This window comes from Lotus japonicus, chromosome 4, assembly GCF_012489685.1.
Source record: "Lotus japonicus ecotype B-129 chromosome 4, LjGifu_v1.2".
Classification (NCBI taxonomy): domain Eukaryota; kingdom Viridiplantae; phylum Streptophyta; class Magnoliopsida; order Fabales; family Fabaceae; genus Lotus; species Lotus japonicus.
In genome coordinates this window covers 73,394,311-73,417,190 of record NC_080044.1, presented here as the reverse complement: position 1 = coordinate 73,417,190, position 22,880 = coordinate 73,394,311, and the positions used below count along the sequence as shown (strand labels likewise).

At 40.0% G+C, this 22,880-nt stretch overlaps 3 protein-coding genes across 3 annotated transcripts; all 3 read left to right on the top strand.

Moving 5' to 3' along the window:
- The first annotated feature begins 1,893 nt into the window (after positions 1-1,893).
- Positions 1,894-3,841, top strand: LOC130710335 (oxoglutarate-dependent flavonoid 7-O-demethylase 1-like). The gene is made up of 4 exons (XM_057559558.1): positions 1,894-2,229; positions 2,386-2,633; positions 2,756-3,080; positions 3,196-3,841. The coding sequence occupies exons 1-4, from the start codon at positions 1,990-1,992 to the stop codon at positions 3,457-3,459; spliced, it is 1,077 nt and encodes a 358-aa protein (XP_057415541.1). The 5' UTR covers positions 1,894-1,989; the 3' UTR covers positions 3,460-3,841.
- Positions 3,842-5,378: 1,537 nt separating this feature from the next.
- Positions 5,379-6,494, top strand: LOC130713333 (3-oxoacyl-[acyl-carrier-protein] reductase 4-like). The gene has a single exon (XM_057563106.1). It carries the CDS (start codon positions 5,379-5,381, stop codon positions 6,342-6,344), a length of 966 nt encoding a protein of 321 aa, XP_057419089.1. The 3' UTR covers positions 6,345-6,494.
- A 1,559-nt stretch (positions 6,495-8,053) lies between these two features.
- LOC130710344 (oxoglutarate-dependent flavonoid 7-O-demethylase 1-like) lies at positions 8,054-9,684 on the top strand. The gene is made up of 4 exons (XM_057559568.1): positions 8,054-8,287; positions 8,420-8,667; positions 8,984-9,308; positions 9,418-9,684. Exons 1-4 carry the CDS (start codon positions 8,054-8,056, stop codon positions 9,682-9,684), a joined length of 1,074 nt encoding a protein of 357 aa, XP_057415551.1.
- Positions 9,685-22,880: the final 13,196 nt, after the last annotated feature.

Genomic DNA, 22,880 nt, shown 5'->3' with positions numbered 1-22,880 from the left:
GGTTTTGATTAAAATTTAATGTGAAATTTATTATTATAAAATTGGTTATTGGTATAAAATTGTTTTGCAGTAAACGTGCATATCTGCAAGACTCTTTTCAATATTAATCACTTAGTACTTCAGTGAGATGTAAATTAAATTAAATATGGTATAATTACTCATTGGCACTTGTATCTAATAAAAACAAAAAAACAGGAATTATAATAGTTTAAATAACTATATCTAAACTTAGGGAGATAAATTTTTTGACATATTACACTTTGTTCTTTAGATAATTATTTTTTTTTAATTTGATTATATTTTCTTTTTTCATTAAACAAAGTTACAATACTTATCAATTGCATTATTAATCTTTAGTATATTTGATGGATAAAACACTAATTATATTTTATTAAATATTTTAGATTATAAAATAACAAATGTTTTAATTTTATAAAATTAGTGAACATGCATCGCACGGGTAATCATTTTGCTTAGACATTTTAGCCTTAGCATTTGTGTTGTGCTAGCCAAAACAATGTAGTAATAATATGCTTCCCTTAAAATAGATAGTTTCAATGAATATTTTACAAACACGGTCTCTTTTTATTTTACATTCTTGACCCCCCCGAGACTTAGTAAAATAAACTTTATGTTGCTTGATTGTACCTTCACACATGACACAAACTCAGTTCTTCAGGTTCACTCACAGAAAAATAAGCATTACTGTGCTTTTATACTTGTATTTTTGTTCAATGACACACCAATTGCACTCACATGTCTAACCAATTAGTTTCCTCTTTTATTTACAACTGACAACAAGTAGTTTATTGTGCTTTTAATTTTGTTGTAGGTAACCCTAAGTATAAAAAATGGATTCTTTATTTTACGCACACATACGCACTCAATTGCTATATTGTTCGATTAGATATTAACATAAAAAAAATTGTGTATAAAGACCCCGTGCACAGCACGGGTCACAATCCTAGTGTTAATACAAATATTTCAATCAAAACATATATATTATTGATACACATCATTCTAAGTATTAAATCTTAATCTGATTTAAGGTAGGACAGAAATCACCTTTAGAAAAACACCTCACTAACAAGTTTACCACGTACATAAGACGAATGCCTATGCCTGCTATTGATAAACATGATTAAGGTACCATGGCTTAAGCACCCAAGCACGCAACTGAGTGGAAATTATCCAGAGAGACTCGGTGGGAATTGGCTGGATAGGATCCAGATGGCAAGCTGCATGCAAGACAGAGCATGGATTAATATTAGCGTGTGTGTTGCCTTCTTCATCAAATCCAGTTATATATTATATATATAGAACCAAATGATATGGTTAAAGGATCCATTTTTATGAGAAGAAAAGAAAGGCACAACTTGATTCAGACAATACGATAGAGCGAGAAAGCACGAATAAACCACACAGAATCTTTGGTCACGCAGTTCGGCCAATTGTGCCTACCTCTGCGGCTATAGAGTAGCTATAGCTCCCTTTATTGATTCTCAATAATCAATTCTGTTTACAATAGTAGTTTCTCTCAACTGCCCAATTGTCTCACACATCTGCAATCTGCAATAGCAGTTTCTCTCAACTGCCCAATTGCTGTGTACCCTCGCACACCGCTGAATTGCGGCGCACTTGCACACCACCCAATTGTGGCGCACTCCGCACACACCTGGTGCACACTAGCACATGGCACACTTTTATTGTTAGAGGTCTTATCTATTTATAGGACACTACTAACTCTAGTATTACAAGATAAGATAATCTAAACATCTTATCTAAACCCATAAGATAAGATAGAATCTTATCTAAACCCATTAAATAAGATAGAGTCTTATTTAAACCTATAAGATAAGATAGAGTCTTATCTAAACCTATAAGATAAGATAGAGTCCCTCTACACCCATATTACAATCCCCTTAAATCAAATTCAAATAACTGATAAGATAATGAGCCAATCCCAACACATTTTACTCAGCTGAAGCCATGGATGTGACTTCTCTTCCAGTGCCCTTTGTTCAAGAACTAGCAAAGAAGGAACATACGAGAGTTCCAGAGCGTTATGTTCGTCCTCACGATGAGAATGCTGTATTATATAATAACTCTAGTACTACTCCATTACCCCAGGTTCCAGTTATTGACCTTAGCAAACTGTTGTCTAAAGATCTCAAGGTAGCTGAGCTGGAGAGACTGCATCTAGCTTGCAAAGAATGGGGTTTCTTTCAGGTTCTCATTTCTTCCTCCGTTTTCCGTTTTTCATAAGATGCATCCTCAATATAAGGCGGATTCTACCATATAATGAATGATTTGTGCTATTTGTGTATTTTTTTATCATGAAGCAAATTATTTTTATGTTTTCTTGGTTTTGATTAATATGAACAGTTGATTAATCATGGAGTCAACACTTCATTGGTGGAAAACGTGAAGAAAGATGTTCAAGAATTCTTTAATCTTCCACTAGAACAGAAGAAGAAGTTTGAGCAGAAGCAAGGAGATTCTGAAGGGTATGGTCAACTCTTTGTTGTGTCTGAAGATCAGAAACTTGACTGGGGAGATGTGTTTTACATGGTAACTTTGCCACAAGAAAAGAGGAAGCCTCACTTATTTCCAAAATTACCCTCAACATTCAGGTTCTCTCTCTCATATTATTTCTATTATGTTTTTCTTTTCATGACACACTTGAAAGAAAAAAATTACTTCAAAGTTTTAATATTGCATTTTCATATGAGGAATATATGGCTTGATGATGCAGGGACGATCTAGAAACCTATTGTGTAGAAATGAAAAAACTTGCTATTAAGATCCTTGAGTTAATGGCAAATGCCCTCACAATAGAGACTGCAGAAATGACAGAACACATTGCTTCAGGGACTCAACTAATGAGATTTAATTATTATCCTCCATGTATTCAACCTGAGCTTGTGATGGGACTCAATCATCATTCTGATGCTGGTGGCCTCACCATCCTTCTCCAAGCCAATGATGTTGAAGGTCTTCAAGTGAAAAAAGATGGAATGTGGATTCCCATTAAACCCCTCTCGAATGCTTTCATCGTTAACATTGGAGACATATTAGAGGTAATCATATATACGTTCTTGTGCCTTTAATTATGATGTATAAGTTGTGTCCTTAATTTTATTGCTCATAAACACTTCATAGACTCATCTTTTGGAATAATTTAACTGGGCGCAGATAATAACAAATGGAATTTATCGAAGCATTGAACACCGAGCAACGGTTAACTCGGAGAAGGAAAGGCTTTCTATTGCCACATTTCACAGCCCTAGTATGGAATCAACTTTTGGTCCAGCACCAAGCCTTATTACACCAACAGCACCAGCAATGTTCAAACCAATCACATATGAAGAATACTTAAAAAGGTTCTTGGCACGAGAACTTCGTGGGAAATCTTTCATTGACACCTTGAGAATTGAAAATGAAAATGAAAAAAGTTAAGATAAAATGATGGAGAAAATAGAAAAGTTAAATAAGGCACTGAAGCTTCTGTGTCTGATTCTATGTTCATCAAACATGCATGAAGTTGTGTTCTCGTATCCCCCTCCCCTGTTCTGTTATCTTTGCTCTGTTTTTGCTGATTTTAGCCCTTGGTCTGTATAGTGTACGCTTATTTGGCACTTCTTGTGCTCAATATAAATTTGGCTTACTTAAAACAATGTTCAACTATGTTCTATAGGAATAAATAGACGAATAATTAATGGTTCACACCTCAAAATGAGGTGGAGGAGGAGAGAGACACGAAGAAAATGAGAAAGAAATTATAAGATGTGATAGAAATAAAAATATGTGGAAATGAAGTGTATAAAAAATGAGTTATGAATATATCATTTTTGAATAAATAGACTATTTGTTTTGTTTCGAGGTAATAAAAGGAACCACATACACCATTTAGTAGCGGATCTAGGACCCGGGGTCAGGGGTATTTTCAATTTTTTCAAATAAACACATCGGTAAAAATATAATAAAAAACTAGAGTTTTTTTGTGCAAATAGGTGTAAAACTTTTTCTACACTAGTATAGTTTAAAATTGTCAGGGGTTTAAAAAAATTATATAGGAAATAAGTGCAGTTTTTTTTCCAGGGTTCATTTAAACCCCTCACTATGGGCTGGATCCGCTCTTTCAATTTTTTCAAATAAACACATCGGTAAAAATATAATTAAAAACTAGAGTTTTTTTGTGCAAATAGGTGTAAAACTTTTTCTACACTAGTATAATTTAAAATTGTCAGAGGTTTAAAAAAAATTATATAGGAAATAAGTGCAGTTTTTTTTTCCAGGGTTCATTTGAACCCCTCACTATGGGCTGGATCCGCTCATGACACCATCTCAGCTACCTCTTTAGGTGCTTGCACGACAATCCCATCTCAACCAGTCATACCCGAAAGATAGCTCCATCCTATGAGAGCATTACGACGCACAAATTGAAATAATTACTTGAAAAACTTAAATATATCTTCATAAATAAATACACTATTATATTATAAATATATAAGAATGTAAACATGTAAGTATGATGATGTGATATATGTATAAATCAAAAGTATACATTTATAAATATTTAGTTTAAAGTACATTAGTTCGGTTATGAAAATTAAATCTGAAATCCGATCAAATTCAATAAAAAACTTCAACTTTGATTTTATTGAATTTTGTTTTTTGAGATAAATTATGAACCCCTAGTTTCAATGATTATATTCTTTCTTTTATTTGAAATGTTCAATGATTATATTCTTGAACATGTGAAATATTTCTGTCTTATTTGAATAAATTGATGAAATTCTTATTTCCATTTTTTTATAGAATTCTTAAATAATTATCTCCAACAGAATTAGAATTTGAAATTTAATTTTTTGGTCTTGACCAAGGTATCCCCACAGCCGACAGCCGTGAGACTAATCCCTCGCCTCATGGTCAGCGCACTAAGCGGTAGGGGCCGGCCCAAATTTGATGAGACTTTGAAATACATTGATTTTTTTTAATTAATATATGGACGGTAAAAGCTTGAAATTGATTTATTTTTACAGTGATGATATTGAAGATTTTTTTGTTTGATATTGATTTGTTTTTTTTTTCGGAGACAGAGTTTATTCATTCTCAAAATTATCATACAAACTTGACAAATAACCCTTCTCAGATAGTATATATAATACTATACAACTCAATTTTTCAAACATCTAATTTAGGGTTTGATATCCGACAATGTGTATGGAAAATGTTTCGTAATTTAATGAGAAAAGTCTACCACATTTAATTTTAATGACTCCGCCTCCTCGATAAATTAGTCTCATAACCGATTTTAGGACCCAAACCAATCCAATCCCTCTTCAATTCAAAGAAATCCTCTGGCTTATTTTTCCATGTTGTCTTCTCGTAGCCTTTTCGCAACCCTCACGGCTTCTTTCACCTCATCCAACTGCATCGCTCTCCGAACCCTTAACACCGGCGCAGCCGCCGGTAACGGTAAATATAAGATCGCTCAGATCCGCCAATGGTCTCCTCCGATTCTCACCCATCTCTGCCTCCTCTCTGGTCTTCACTGCAGATCCAACCATTCGTTTAGCTTCTCCGGCATAGCACCCCCGAAAGTGGACGCGCCGGTTGTAGTTGTAACCGGAGCCTCCAGGGGTATTGGCCGAGCAATTGCCCTCACGTTGGGGAAAGCAGGTTGCAAGGTCCTTGTCCACCATGCAAGGTGGACATCCAAGGATACTGCAGAGGAGGTTTCCAAAGAGATTGAGTTTCTTGGTGGGCAAGCTATAACGTTCGCCGGAGATGTTTCGGATGAAACTGACGTGGAATCTATGGTTAAAACTGCAGTTAGTACTTGGGGAACTGTTGATGTATTGATAAACAATGAAGCAATAGCAACAAAAGGTTCAACATTGATGAATACGACAAAAGCCCAATTGCAGAATGTTCTGAAAGTAAATGTCACTGGTGCTTTTCTTTGCACACAGGCTGCTGTGAAGATTATGGTGAAGAATAGGAAGGGAAGGATAATCAATATTGCATCAAGTGTTAATGGATTTGTTGGCGATATTGCAAAAGGAGGAGTAATTGGCCTAACAAAATCTGTGGCAAAGGAATTTGGTAGCAGAAACATCACTGTTAATGTAGTTGCTCCAGGGTTTATTGTATCTGATGACATGACTGCCAAGGTAGGAAATGATGAAGTTGAGAAAAAGATTTTGGAGATAATCCCGTTAGGAAGATATGGCCAACCTGAAGAAGTTGCTGGACTGGTGGAATTCTTGGCTCTTAATCAAGCTGCCAGTTACATCACTGGACAGGTTTTCGCCATTGATGGGGGTCTGGAGATGTAAGTCAGCATCAATGTCCAAGCTGAGACTGGGAGGCATAAGCCAAGGAAACAAGACATCAAGAGAACTCGATGCAAAAGATTTTGAGTATAAATGTGACATCGAAATCTCTTGGTGTGTTGTTTTCTTGAGCCACGTGCTCCTGTATGACAGATTGTCCAAATGGCTTTCAACTGCTGCTATATAGTGATAGTTTGTTCCTTGTTGAGTTTGCTTAACTTACCTGGTTATACTTGTTAATTGACTTATAGTAGAATCTTTGTTGAGCTTATTTTGATTAAATCAAATTAAAGGTGTTTAAATGTCAGGTTAGCAGTGTAAATAATTCTTGTTTTAAGCAATTCAACCGCTTTGGGTATTGGCTTTTCCGTCTTTGATGTATTTTGTCGGGGAACCGATCAATACTACGTGGGAAGGGGTACGGAGAGAGGGGAGTGACGGAACTCCTGCGAAGGGGGGTGGCGAAATGATGATCGTCACGGTGCTCCGTTGTTTGTCGTGCCCGGGAGGGGTCATGATGCTCGTTACGATGCCACTCTGATGCTCTCAAGTTAGAAAGTGAGTTAAGGGGCTGAGAAATGTGATAGATTAATGTGTATCTTAAGTTCTCCATGACTTGACTTTTATAGAGTTTGGGATGATGTGGTTCGAGGCAATCATGAGTGCTAGTACTTCATCGAGCTTCGTGCCTTTGTCTTGGTTGCTGGTCCGTAATTACTTGTTTGGTCGGTCGGGTTGATCGTCCCTATTATTAGTCGGGTGAGGAGAAAGTGTGATCGACCCGGGAGTGATCGACTGGAGCGTCTCCCAGAACATTAGTCCCCTAATTCTTGTCCACAAGAATTGCGGAGCATGAGCTAATAGAGTTGGAGTTCTAAGTCGGAAACTGTGTTTGGTCGGGTGAGGAGACGGCGCGATCGACCTAGGGTTGATCGGTCAGAGCGTCTCCCAAACAATTTTAGTTCCTGAAAAAAATAGTTTTAAATTCATAAAAGTATACATTGTTATCTTTTTTTAGTATCTGTTGTTAATTTGACAAAGAAAAGTCGATTTGTTGATATAGTTTTTAATACCTGAAAATATGCATTAATTTTTTCAGGATTAAAAACAATATTTACACCCGGCATAGATTGATCATCGAACTTTTCCTTTGCACACTCATATGTTACCCATTTAACCCATCCTTCGGGAACAAAGAAAGACGGATTAAATACATATTTAAGCCAATTTAATTATATTATCTGACTTAGTTGTTGATAGTTTTACAAAACCATTGAAGGAGGAGTCATTTTATAAATTAAAGAAGTAAGTAAAATTACGCGTGCTTTGTTTCGGAGAGTTTATATTATATAACTAAATCAAGCCGCAAGTTAAATATTGTAAGCCACCGATTGAAAGAGTTAGCCACCTCTCTGCAGTTCAAGTTTGGAGGGCCACAGCCTTTAGTCTTCAAATCATGCTGCTACAATTTTTTTCAATCATATTACACAAAGCTTACATTCCTACCTTTCTATTGCTAAATGTTGTGGCCTATAAAAAGGCATGGATCATGGATGTTGTACAAACAAATATAGAAGCACAAATTCAAGTGTTCATAAATTTTCTCCCTCCCTTGTCACCATAAGTTTGTGAGTTTTAACCTTTAAGTGTCCACGTACTTATAACACAGGCAATAGATACATTTTGAAAACTAATATACCAAGTTTGTAGCTATGGCACCTGCAATTTCTCTTCCAGTGCCCTCTGTCCAGGAGATGGCAAAAGAGGCTTTCACCAAAGTTCCAGAGCGTTATGTTTGTCCGCATGACGAGCGTCCAATGTTGTCCACCATTACTCCTACACTTCAAGTTCCTGTAATTGACTTTGCCAATTTTTTGTCTCAAGATCTCAAAGAATCTGAGATGAAGAAGCTAGATTATGCTTGCAAAGAATGGGGCTTCTTTCAGGTTTGTTTGATTTAATCAGATACATTACATAGTATGATATGTTGTTGTATAAATTAAGTGTAATTTTAATCCTAATGTGCATGATTTACCAGCTTTAATTTGTGTTTTGACTATTATGGGTGTTTATTGTAGTTGATCAATCATGGAGTGAGCAAGTCATTGGTGGAAAATGTGAAGTTAGGCACTGAGAAATTCTTCAAACTTCCAATGGCAGAGAAGAAGAAGTTTGGGCAGAAGGAAGGAGATGTGGAGGGGTATGGCCAGGCCTTTGTTGTCTCTGATGAACAGAAGTTGGAGTGGGCAGACATGTTTCTCATGCACACTTTGCCATCAAACAGAAGGAATCCCCACTTATTCCCCAACATTCCCTTACCATTCAGGTGTCATTTCTCTGTGTCTCACATACATAATATCCTCATTCAAAGTCATTTACTAAAGGTCTAGAGTTGGATCATGGTCTCAATCTTAACTCTTTTAATTAAAAGTTAAATTTAAGAATATGGTAGGTGAGTTTGTGCATTGTCCACACTTCATATCTAAGGAAAATCATGCGTGAGGAGGTGTGTCAAAGATATAATCATTCTAGAGTCTTTTTACATTTAAGCTTTTAGGATAATTGATTATTTACACTCGGTGTCCATATAATTCATATTAATTATTCACTTTGGGTGACATAATTTCTATATTTGGTTGCAGGGAGGATTTAGAGACATACTCTGCAGAATTGAAAAACCTGGCGATCCAGATACTCGACCTTATGGCCAATGCTCTAACAGTAGGCACCACAGAAATTAGAGAGCTATTTGGTGAAGGAGATCAAACAGTGAGGATGAATTATTATCCGCCATGTCCACAACCAGAGCTTGTGATGGGACTCAACCCTCATTCTGACAGTGGGGGCCTCACCATCCTTCTCCAAGCCAATGATGTTGAAGGACTTCAAATAAAACAAGACAAACTATGGATTCCAGTTAAACCTCTCCCTAATGCTTTCATAATCAACATCGGAGACATGTTGGAGGTGATTAATTGTTCATATTAATTATTTCAAAATGGAGCATATACATGCTAGGAAGAGTTATGAGTCGCAACAATTTTCTAATCTTTTACAATCTTTGATATTTTGGCAGATGATGACAAATGGAATTTATCGGAGCATTGAACATCGAGCAGTTGTAAACACAGACAAGGAGAGGCTTTCTATTGCCACATTCTACGCCCCCGGTATAGAGGGAAATATAGGTCCTTTACCAAGCCTTATTAATCCAAATAATCCAGCAGTTTTCAAAAGTACTAATGTATTGGATTACCACAAAGGATACCTTGCACGTGAACTCCGAGGAAAATCTTACCTCGATAGCATGAGGATCCAAAATAAAAAGGAGAAAAGTTCTTAGAACTTCATAATTGACATCAACCAATTGATAGCCAATTTTTTCATTTTTCTGTTAAAAGTGTGTGTGTTAACATGTATAGTAACACATGTCATCTTATTTGTGTATTTTTTCATTAAGTAAAAGTGTGTTTTGGAAAAGTATGGTTAAAGGTACATTTTCACTAAGTAAATTTGTGTTAAGTATTATTTTACTATGTTACCCATTTTGAGATTCCATCTTTGTATTATATTAAGGCTTAATTGCACTTTTTGTCCCTGATGTAACACAATTATGCAAAATTAATCCCTTTTATTTAAAACGAGCGTTGTTAGTCCTACTTGTTTTTTACATGAGCAATTTTGGTCATTCCGTCAATCTGCCGTTAAAAAACTAACGGAATACGCTGACATGGACTTATTAATTGACATGGCAGACCAAATCAGCATGCCACTTGGATAATTGTTGAATAATAAAATAAAGGGTTAATTACACATAAAAAATATAAGTAGATAACAAAAATTTTTAAAAAATTCAAAATCTCTTTCTTCTTCATCTTTATTTTAGAATTCCATATTTACATAAATCATTAAATCTCCATGGCAATATTCCATCTTCTTCAACCAAACCCAGAAAATTCATCCTCCTTCCATCTTCATCAACAAAACCCAGAAATCCAAAACTCATCCCAAAAAATTTAACTCATTGAGAACTCAACAAAAACATCAACCCTTTATTCAACTTTTGCACATAAAACACATATGGTTAGATCCAACTTCAGGGCATCTCTTCCATCCAACAAGAAATATCATTTTGAGTGAGACTTTGCAAAATCCTCCAGCTTTAGGCCCACTGTCATGGTCACCAACAAATATGATAGGACTCAATCAAGAATTAAAATCCAACAAGCAATGTCATGAATGATAAGCACACATGACATGGTTGCCCCAAAACAAGATAGGAAGAGAAATCTCGAGAAAATGAGAAACCCTTTTGGGGGAAAATCACTGCGTGGCTTGGAAGTGAGACAATGGATCGAAAAATCGAAAAACCCATAAGCAGAAACTGAATAGAAAAACGAGAGGAGAGAGTGATTCAGCTGCTAACAAGCGCAGATTTTTCATGAAATGAATGGTTACCAACAAATAGAATTTCACAGAAAAATGTAAGCTAAGTTCCTTCGATCTGATCGTTCACCAAGAGGGTTTCACTTCATCTGCTTTGATCTGCACCTTTTCTTCGATATACTCATTCTGGGTTACGGGAGTAGTTACGATGGAAGGGGGTGAGGGAGTTCCGGGGTAGGAGTGGTTGCGCGTGTGGTTGGGGCTGGTGGGTTTTGGGTTCTTGACTTCTGGGGTTTTTCTGGAGGTGGGTATTTTAGAAGATGGTACTGGGTATTTTTGTGATGAGAAGTGATTTAGGAAGATAAAGAAATCTGTGTTGTGTTTCAGGGTTTCCTCAATCCCCAATTTGACATATTCATTTGTGAATTGAGTGTTATTTGTTTTATTTTTGTTATAATTAGTGAGAAGAAGAAGGAGGAGGAGGATGGGTACTGGCTTTGCATAAGGTGGGAGAACTTCTCGGATGGGATAAAGAAGAAGTAGCCACTTTCAGCACAGTGATGGCCATGTTTCTATCCTTGAATTTCTATTTGGGCATAGAAAATGGGTTCTTGAGGTAGTTAAAGTGGAGGAAAATTTTGTCTTGATGTGCCAAATTCAGCAAGCGAGTGGTTGGCCAAGGGAGCTCAAATGATCAACAAGTTGATAATGGCTTGGAGTTCTACGGAGGAGGAGGGAGAAAGAGGGTGGAATAGTGAGGCAGGGATGGAGAACTTCAAGGAGATAAGGTTTTTTTTTTAGGTTTTTTTTTTTTATTTTTAAATTTTTAAGCGAGTTACTGAATTAGAATTCAAAGTTTTATTAATTATTTATCCAAGTGGCGTGCTGATATGGCCTGCCACGTCAATTAATGAGTCCAAATCTGTAAATTATGTTAGCTTTTTAACGGCAGACTGACGGAAGGACCAAAATTGCTCACGTCAAAAACAAGTAGGACCAAAAACGCTCGTTTTAAACAAAGGGGATTAATTTTGCACAATCGTGTTACATTAGGGACCAAAAGTGCAATTAAGCCTTATATCAATAATCTTTTGTCCATTTTAGTAATTTTATTACTAAAAGTGATTTCACTTTATTATATTAAATCAACATTCTTTTTTGTAAGTGTTCCGTACTAGGGAGTTCTGACGTCGGAAACTGACAGAAAGTAAACCCTAGCAGAGTGCTAAAAATATCACAAAAGGAATATTCTCATTAAATGTTTGAAAGGTACTTTTTACTAGGGGTTGACTTCTCCTTTTATAGAGGGAATGATCATAACATGGACTGTCACCGTACTTGGGCCTGACAACCGGGGCCCAAGCCTCTATACATATAAGACAAAACTAAAGGAATCTTCCAGCTGGCGCGTGGACCCATCCAGAAGACGGGCGGGCTTCGACGTTGGTCCATAACCCCGCCATGGCTGCTTTCGTTCATCTAAATGCTCGATTTGGGCGGGAATAAGGGATACTTATATCCCGCCCAGTCCACATGCCCCCAAGACATGAGGCTTAAGTAAGTTGAGTCGAAATGTCTTTATACGTTGCTTCGTCGCCTACCTTTATCATTTACTTCGTTCTTCTGATAATTGTATCGCCATTCTTTGTAGTCATGGGCCTGTCGTCACATTCTTGCTTATGAATTCTCGCCATTTTCATGCTCCTTTATATGTCGCCATTTTTTATCTTTGTCGATATCTCGCCGTTATCACACCTGTCAAACACGTCTTTTCAACTGACGCACGTATCCTTCTTTTCCGGGATTTTGCTATCATTTGTCATAAATGCAGTTGTGCGTCTCGAGGAGTTATGTCTTTTCGTTTCATACCTTTTCAAATTTCAAATCCCACGATCCCACGATCATTTGCAGTCTTTCCCACTCATTCTCTCTCTTCCTTTTTCTTCTATAAATACCCTTTTCACCTCTCACTTTTCACTTTTCTGAAAACCTTTGCTCTGAAAACTTTTTCATCGCAGCTTTCCCTCTCTTCTTTGTTCTCCGGTGAACCTTGCTCACTCCGGCCGTCGTCATTGCGCGGTGCTCCCCCATCGCCGACGTTCTCTTTACTCAATCCTCCGCTTCTTCCTCCGGTGAGTCCTTCCCCTTTCTCTTTTCTTGACACTGTGTCTTCTTCTTTCTTTGTGTTTGGACCTGTTCATCTTCTTTTTTATTTTTATGAAATTACCCAGCATGTCGACACAAAATTTTAGCATTTCCTCCTTAGAGCTCACTTCCCCTTCTACGGAGGGGGAAGTTTCTGCCCCCACCGTTATCGAAATACAATCCTCGCCCTCCACTCACGAGGATTCCGGTCCCGCCGGCTCCGTTGATTCTATTCTCTCCTCTAATGGAGATTTGTCTTCGCCCGAATGGCATTCCAATGCGCATTTAGTTGAAGATAAGTGTCTTTGGCGCTCCATCTGGGGTAGCCTTGGGAGCATCAGTTCGCTTCGAATATCTTCTCAAGGGTTTACAAAGATAAATCCCGCCACCTCAAATAACGAAGATCACCTGTTAAATGTTCTTCCATGTGGTGAGGACGATTGCGTTCTTTTTCGCAAGGAACCCACTGATGAATCGCCCGATTTCTTTTTTGTTTATGGTTATTTTTTCTTGGATTTGAATATCAAACTCCCTTTCTCGCCCTTCATATGCCACGTTCTTACCTTTTTGAACGTGGCGCCTTGTCAACTCCAGCCCAACGCCTGGGGTTTCATACGCTGCTTTGAAATTCTCTGTGAACATTTGAGTTGCACTCCCACCTATCCCTTGTTTTTCCTTTTTTATAAGACAGTCACCACAAAACCTACATCTGTCAAGTGGGTTCCCCTTTTGGCTCGCAAGAACATGAGCCGATTCACCGCCCTTAAAAGCCATTACAAAGTGTGGCAGAAAAAATATTTCAAAGTCATGGAGTCGCCTGAAATGAATAACTTGTTTCGAGATTCCAATAACCACCCTCTCTTCCCCTTTTACTGGACAAAAAACCCTCGCCGAAAAATATCCGTTTCATACGACGCCTTGGATGAATCCGAGCAAGCCATCGCCGATTACCTCCGCACATTACCAGTAATCTCTGGTCATGACTTGATTGAAGCGTCGAAATCTGGCACTTTAAATCAATTTTTTAGTAAGTTTATAATTTTTGCACAACTTGTTTTTCTTTTTGTTTATGTACCTCGCCTAATTGATGTTTTCCATGCAGCCACGATGGGAAAAAGCAAGGTTGATGCCAACCCCATCAAGATGAAGGAATACCTCGCCCAGTCTGCTGCGGCGGCGAAGAAAAGGGCCGCCGAGACTGAGCAAAAGAAAAATAATGAAGGTACTTCGGGCTCTGATAACGTCAGGGACCCAAAGCGCCAAAAAACTTCGAGCGCTGCTGGTGTTAAACCTCTTCACCAATCAACTCTTGATCCAAAAGGTCGTCCGACTGAGAAAAAGAAGGGGCATGACAATATCCCGCCACATCAACCGGATTCAGGCGCACTGATCAACCGCCCTTCAACTCCATTCATCCAAGCTGGCCCTAGCTCAGCTATTGGTGGCGAGGCTCTTCCCCCTTTGCTGAACCTATCTGATCCTCGCTTCAACGGATTGGATTTTATGAATCGTACCTTTGACAACCGGATTCACAAGGATGTTTCCGGTCAAGGCCCTCCCAACATTGCTTCTGTGGCGATCCATCATGCGCTCTCTGCCGCCAGTACTGTGGCGGGAATGGCTCAGTGCGTGAAGGAGTTGATAGCAACCAAGAACCGTTATGAAAAGAAGGCGGCTAACTATAAGACTGCCTATGAGCAAGCAAAAGCCGATGCTGAGACCGCCAACAAAAACCTGAAGGCTGCTGAGGAGAGGTGTGCTAAGTTAGCTGATGACTTGGCGGCTTCTGACTTGCTTCTTCAAAAGACCAAATCTCTGAAAGAAACTATCAACGACAAACACACTGCTGTTCAGGCCAAGTGCCAAAAACTGGAAAAGAAGTACGAACGCCTAAATGCTTCCATCTTGGGGCGTGCTTCTCTCCAGTTTGCTCAAGGCTTTCTGGCGGCCAAAGAGCAGATTAGTGTGGTTGAGCCGGGCTTTGATCTTTCCCGTATTGGGTGGCTGAAGGAGATCAAGGATGGTCAAGTAGTTGGTGATGATGACATTAGCCTCGACCTCCTTCCCCAATTCGATGATGAAAGTGAGCCTGAAGAAGATGGCGAGGATGGGAATGAGCAGCACAAGAATGAGGATCACGAGAAGGAAGACCCTCAAGCTGGGATAAGCCAGGGCAACAACGCCAACAATGAGAACCTGGCTTGAATTTCTTCTTTTATTTCATGAAGTTAAAATTTTGCTTTGGGCATTGCCCTGTCTTTTATCATCATTCCAAATCATGTACGGGCGTCGCCCCCTTTGCCTTACTTTTAATGGATACCATTTTAAGTTCATTCGTTGTTACCTTGAGTTGTTACTAACTTTTGTTGTTACTTTGGTTTGCATACCTTAGCCGATTTTTCGACGAGGCTTGGTTTCTAGTGGCCACTAGAATTGCCAAGGCTTTTAACATTTGATGGCGACACTTTCTTATTCCGAAAGGTTTACTCGCAGTATTGCATACTTTGATACGATTTGCATTGCATGAACTCGTAATATAAATTATATTGAATTAAAAAATACAGGCGATTTTGTTGAAATAACCTTTTCATTAATTTTCTTTCACATGAGAACAATTGTCCCATTCTTTTTACATGCCGCCTCATTAAAAACCTCTCCAAAGAAAGGAAAAAAGAGTGCGACTTCATTCACCTTTGGTTGTTTCTATTAACTAAAATACTGTTTTAGATGAGAGGCGTTCCATGTTCGTGGAACCTTTTGACCATTTAGTTGTTCCAACTTATAAGCTCCTCCTCCAACATCGCCTATAATCCTGTAAGGCCCGCCCCAGTTGGGTGAAAGTTTGTTGTGTTTATCGGGTATTGTATTTTTTCGGAGCACTAAGTCTCCTACCCTCATTTTTCTAGGCACTACTTTCGTTGAGAATTTTCTTGCAACCTTCACTTTTCCCGCCTCATTCCTTATGTGAGCCTCACGTTGTTCCTAGGGCAGCATGATTAGATTTGCTATTAAATTTTCCCCGTTGTCATTCTCATTAAACCGAACCACTCGCCAATTTTGGTTTTCAATTTCAACTGGGAGCATGGCGTCAGTCCCATAAGTTAAACGATACGGGGTTTCCTTTGTGCTTGACTGTTCAGTGGTGTTGTATGCCCAAAGAACGCCTGGTAGTTCCTCCGCCCAAAGCCCTTTTGCTTCATCCAGTTTCTTCTTTAAACCTTTAAGGATAACCTTGTTAGCCGATTCAGCCTGCCCATTGGTTTGTGGATGTTCTACAGAGGCAAATCGCATCTCGATTCCCATTTCTGTACAAAATTCCCGGGTAACATTACTTGTGAATTGTGTTCCATTATCCATTACTAACGCCCTGGGGACCCCAAATCTACAAACAATCCTTCGCCACAAGAAGCTCCTGACCTTGGCAGCCGTGATAGTTGCCACCACCTCGGCTTCTATCCATTTAGTGAAGTAATCAACCGCCACGATGATATACTTCATTTGTGCCTTCGCTACTGGGAATGGTCCCAAAATGTCAACCCCCCACATAGCAAATGGCCAAGGCGCCATCATGGTTGTTAACTCTTCTGGCGGAGCCTTGTGCAAGTCAGAGAAGACTTGGCATTTTTCACATTTCTTAACATACTCAAGATGGTCCTTCTTCATTGTCGGCCAATAAAATCCAGCTCTCACGATTTTCACCGCCAAGGATTTCCCGCCTATATGGCTTGAACAAACACCTTCATGGACTTCCGCCATTATTCCATGGGCGTTCTTGGTGTCAACGCATTTGAGCATAGGGGACATAATTCCCCGCCGATACAACTCACCATCCACCACTGTGTAAAAACTGGCTTCCCTTCGTTTCGCTCTTGTGTTCACATCGTCATCCTTTGGAGGGTTTTCTAGGAAGATCTTGATTGACTCCATCCAAGAAGGCTCGCCTTCAATTACTGACTTGACTGCTTTCAACTTTATTTCTACCAAATCAATGCTCGGGCGAGGCAGGGTTTCCTGAATGACTGTTTGGTAATTGCCCAATCTCCCTGTGCTCGCCAATTTTGCTAACACATCTGCCCTCTCATTTTGGCCCCTCGGGACATGTTCTATCTTAATTTCTTTGACCTCCATCATCAATCTGTGTACCACTTCCAAGTATTTGGAAAGTTGCGGATCCTTTACTTGGTACTCGCCTTTCACCTGTTTAACCACTAACTGCGAATCTCTCTTGATAAATAACTTTTGGACCCCCAGCTCAATGGCTAGCCTTAAGCCGGCGATCAAAGCCTCATACTCAGATTGATTGTTGCTCGCCTTGAACTCGAACTTTAGAGACTGTTCAATGATCATTTTGTCTGGACTTTCAATTGTTATCCCAGCCCCACTTCCAGTTTTATTAGAGGATCCATCCACAGATAGGACCCATTCTCCTCGAGTCTTCTCGCCTTCCGTGGGTGTTAATTCCGCCACGAAGTCGATCAAACTTTGAACTGTGACTTGGCCCCTTGGCTCATATTGTATATCATATTCTGACAATTCCACTGACCAGCTAACCAATCGCCCTGACAAATCGGGCTTCTGAAGTACTTGTCTTAAGGGGACATCAGTTTTAACTTTAACTTGGAAACTTTGGAAATAAGGCCTAAGGCGCCTCGCAGTTTTCAAAATCGCCAATGCAGCCTTTTCAATTTTTTGGTACCGCAACTCTGCCCCCTGTAAAGTATGGCTCACGAAATATATAACTTTCTGCTTTTTTCCCTCTTCCTGGAGCAACACTGTACTCACCGCCTTGTCAGTAACTGCTAGATAGAGCACTAATGGAAAGCCTGGTGTTGGCTTGGAAAGTACTGGCAATGTGGCCAATGATTCCTTTAATTTGGTAAAAGCTTGTTCGCATTCCTCTGTCCACTGAAACTTTGAATTCTTTTTTAAGCATGTGAAGAATGGGGCCGCTTTGTCACCCGCCATTGGCAAGAAACGTGACAAGGCGGCCATTCGTCCTGTCAAACGCTGAACTTCTTTGACACTTGTTGGGCTTTTCATCTCAAAGATCGCCCTTCCCTTATCAGGATTCACCTCTATTCCTCTCGATGTCAACATGAATCCCAAGAACTTTCCTCCCTGGATCCCAAAAGAACACTTCTCAGGGTTCAACTTCATTTGATATGTTCTTAATTGAGTAAACGCTTCCTTAAGATCGCCGCCATGATCACTAGCCCTGGCGGACTTTACGATCATGTCGTCCACATATACCTCCATATTCCTGCCCACTTGTTTTGAAAAGATTTTATCCATGAGTCGTTGGTACGTAGCTCCTGCATTCTTCAATCCAAAAGGCATTGTCTTGTAACAGTAATTCGCCTGATTGGTCATAAATGCTGTACTTTCTTCATCCGATGGATGCATCATGATTTGATTGTAGCCCGAGTAAGCATCCATGAGACTTAAAAGTTCATTCCCCGACGCTCCATCCACAAGCTTATCGACATTGGGAAGTGGATATGAATCTTTAGGACACACTTTGTTCAAGCTTGTGTAGTCCGTGCACATTCGCCACTTCCCATTGGATTTTTTGACCATCACAACATTGGCGAGCCATGTCGGGTACTGCACCTCACGGATGAAGCGAGCCTTGATTAGTTTCTCAGTCTCTAATTGTACTGCCTTATTCTTTTCATCACTCATTCTCCGCCTTGGCTGGATGACTGGGGTCGCCCCTGGTCGAATAGCCAATTTGTGAGTGATCACATTGGGGTCAATCCCTGGTACATCATTGATGGTCCATGCAAAGAGATCCAAATTATCACCCAGCAGCGTGATCAACCTTTCCTCTTGTTCCTTTGTCAAACTGCTGCCAATCTTTAAAATTTTATCCTTAATTTGCACTTGCTTGGTTTCTTCCAGAGGTTGTGGGCGGAAATCATCAGCATCGTCTCTTGGATCCAAACTGAATCCCTCTTGCGGAAAGATTTCTGTGATTCTGTGACTTTCTTTGGCGGCCTTACGCCCATAAAGCGCCACACTTCTTAGATAACATTCTCTTGCTGCATTTTGGTCCACATGTAATACCCCAACCTTTCCATTGCAGGCTGGATATTTAACAGTCAAATGAGCTGTTGAAACGACCGCACATAGCTTGTTGAGGGTGTCTCGTCCCAAGAGTACATTGTAGTTGGCTCTGCACGCCAGGACTAAGTACTTCACTTGAAATTTCTTTACAAACTCTCCTTCGCCAAAAGCAGTTGGTATTTCCACATATCCTCGAACAGTGACACGGTCCCCTGTAAACCCTACCAAGGTTCCTTTATACGGCCTCAAGTCTGACTCTTTTAGCCCCAGGCGATCAAAGGCATCTCCATAAATGATATCCGCCGAAGACCCCTGGTCTAAAAATACTTTCTTCGTGACATAATTGTTAACCCTGATTGTTACCACAATTGGGTCGTTGTCATGGGGAATCACGTGCGCAAAATCCTGAGGAGTGAATATGATAGGGGAGTGATTCACCCAACACTCGCTTTCACTTGCCTCATGTACTGAGTGTACTGCCGCCACATAGAGCTTTCTAGCCTTACTTGAAATTGCACCCCCGCCAAATCCTCCTGCAATAGATGAACATTCCCCAACAGGATCGCCCAACTCTTCCACTATCTCCTTGCCTTTGCCTTTGTCTCCTTGGGTGATCCTAGCGACTTCTGGCGTTGCTGTGTCTTTAACGAAGTTTGCCAGATGACCAGCCTTAATCAATCGATCAATTTCCCGCCTCAAATTCCAACAATTATCCGTCGTATGGCCCAACGCTTTGTGGTACTCGCACCACCTATTGGTATCTACATTAGCTGGCGGTCGCCGCGGGGGTGGCGGGTACTGCACAACATTCGTTTGCCCAACGACCCTTAAAATGGTGCTTAAGGGCGCATTTAACTTTGTAAGTGGAACTGGAGCTGGCGCAGTACCATGCTGACCAGTTGTGGCTGCAGCGGGACCTTGAGAATTACGGTGCCATGTATTTTGAAATCCTGGTTTGGAGTTTTGATATGGTCCCGGTCTTGGTACACGGGGGGTTTGTGCTACCCTGGTTTCCTTCCCTGCCTTAGGTTTAACCTGCGAAACCCCGCCGGAATGGGCTTGCTTGCGTCCTTCCTCTCTTTCTTGTTTTTTCTGATCATCCTGCTCAATTAATATGAATTCCTGAACACGAGCACGAAGGTCCATCATGTCTTTTGCTGGTCGCCTCGTCAAGTCCCGATTCAAGTCACCCGCCCGAAGACCATTTTTGAAAGACGCAAGGCAAACATCCGGATTTCCCTCCTCCAGTTGAACCGCCATTTTACTAAATCGCGCCATGTAGTTCTTGAGCTTCTCCCCTGGCTGTTGATGTATGCTGATAAGATCAAACATGGTTGCCTTGGTAGTTTTATTGGCGGAGAATTGAGTTAAGAATTTTGTGGACAAATCAGTAAAATTGTCAATGGAGAAGGGCGGTTGACGGATGAACCATTGCATCGCCATCCCCTTGAATGTTGATGGTAACAACCTACACTTCACCTCATCTGTTGCTCCTCCAATAACCATTTTCGTGTTAAAATAACGCAAGTGTTCCATGGGGTTTGAGTCGCCTGAAATGGCGTCCAACGCCATCGTTTGCAGATGCTTTGGTATGCCCACCCGTGTGATGGCGGGAACAAAAGGCTGGAATTCAACAACGTCTTCGGCCTCGAGCCGTTGTTCTTGCTTATAGTCTTGTCGCTGAGTTAAGTACTGCACCTGGGCTTGCAACTGCTCGTTCTGGCTTTGTACTTTTTGCAAAGTGTCCAACATTTGTTGCAAGGCCGCCGGAGTGATTCCCGTCACCACCTCTGGCGCTTTTCTCGGAACGCTGGTTTTGAGGTCATCCAGATTTACATACTCAGGCGGCGCTGATCGTCGCCTGACTCCTGGATCTGATCTAGCTATCAGATCTGAAGGTCTTCCTGGAGCTGCATTCACCAACGAGACCGGTGACTGCGCCACCGAGTGAACCCCCGCCGAAGAAGCCTCCTGCTCCGGCTCTTGAGGTACTTCGCGGTTGTTGTACCGTCCACCACCGCGGCCGCCGTGACGACCACCCCGCCGGCGATGATCGCGGCGGCCCACACCACACGAACGAGTTTCCATGGATCTTAAAACGCACCTTCTATGTCAAGTAGTAGATCGAAGTAAGACCCACATACGGCGCCAATGTTCCGTACTAAGGAGTTCTGACGTCGGAAACTGACAGAAAGTAAACCCTAGCAGAGTGCTAAAAATATCACAAAAGGAATATTCTCATTAAATGTTTGAAAGGTACTTTTTACAAGGGGTTAACCTCTCCTTTTATAGAGGGAATGATCATAACATGGACTGTCACCGTACTTGGGCCTGACAACCGGGGCCCAAGCCTCTATACATATAAGACAAAACTAAAGGAATCTTCCAGCTGGCGCGTGGACCCATCCAGAAGACGGGCGGGCTTCGACGTTGGTCCATAACCCCGCCATGGCTGCTTTCGTTCATCTAAATGCTCGATTTGGGCGGGAATAAGGGATACTTATATCCCGCCCAGTCCAGTAAGCTTACTTTTACAAAATCATTTTCACACCAAAATTCATTCTTTTAAATATAATTTTATCAAACTTGCAATAGATTGCCTTTGAGTTGTCCTCTAAGATCTTGCGCGTATACATGGAAACTAGCATTAAGAGCCAGATAGAACATTGAAATCGTCACATAGAAACATGAATTTATACATGGAAATCAAAGTGAATACATTCAAGTTAAAAGAAGACTACATCCAATCCCAACACAAAAGGTTTAGCAATCCATTTCCATGGATGCTTTAAGGCTTACAAAGAGAAAAAAGAAGATGATGACGACCCGTGACGTCAGCCGAGCGTTCCCACCTCGATGGATAATCAAAGAGGTCCAAAATTATCTTCTTCTTCTCAGTTCTACGAGGCATGTCTTCTATTCCCCTAATTTTTTTTGTTGTCTCTGTGAAAAAAAATAGATTTGTTTCTTTTATACCAATTATGTTCACTCAAGCGATCTACAGTTCGCTCAAGCAAACTTGAGCGAACTTTTTGTTCACCCTGAGGTAATTTGAACCGCCTTTCAACCGTTCAAGCGACTAAATGTTCTCTCAACTGACCAACACATCAAAAATTTACTTTCCTCCCCGTTTAAGGTCCGCTTGAGCGAACTTCTGAGCCAAGAAATCAAAACCTTCTGTTTTAAGATCGCTTGAGCAAACTTTAAGCTTTCCAAGCACTATTCTTTGATGCTTTCTTAATTATGATTCAAGCCTCTTCCTAGCAAATCTTCATTCCCAAGTCATTCCTACATCAAAATTTTGATAATTAACACTTAAATTCTACAAGAACCTCTAGTAAACTATATCTTCACAATTGAGGATAAATTTGATAACTATTTCATATTTCTAACCTAGATAAGTGCCAAAAAATAATATGAAAATTAAGTAAATTCGGCACTTGTCAATGAACTAGCTAGCTTGGGCATATTTGTACCTTCATCGATGATGGTGACATGTGCAAAAATGTTGAATAACTTTTTGACTCTAAACGGCTCTATTCGAACATCTCTAGAAAAACAGCACACAACAATGCTCTATTCTTCTTCTTTTTCCCGTAACAAGTAAGACTTTGTCCTTATCTGCCTTTGTCCAAATATTAATAAGTTGCCAGTATTTTATCTTCTTCTACAATAGTTTTCTTTCTTCAGATGTTCAACGATCTATATACGTACGAGAGATGACAACTTATGAATGCATGTTCGATTAACATATCAGAATCGACTAAGTATAATCAATATCTTCTAAAAAGATCTTCAACAACTGAATCCTTTAGATTCATGATGCGTTCCACAACACATTGGATGTTCAACATCTTAAGTTCCACCACCTAGTCTTTTATCAAAACTTCTTCAACTTCTGACTTCTTAAGGAACAAAACATATTACAACAATTATCTTCCT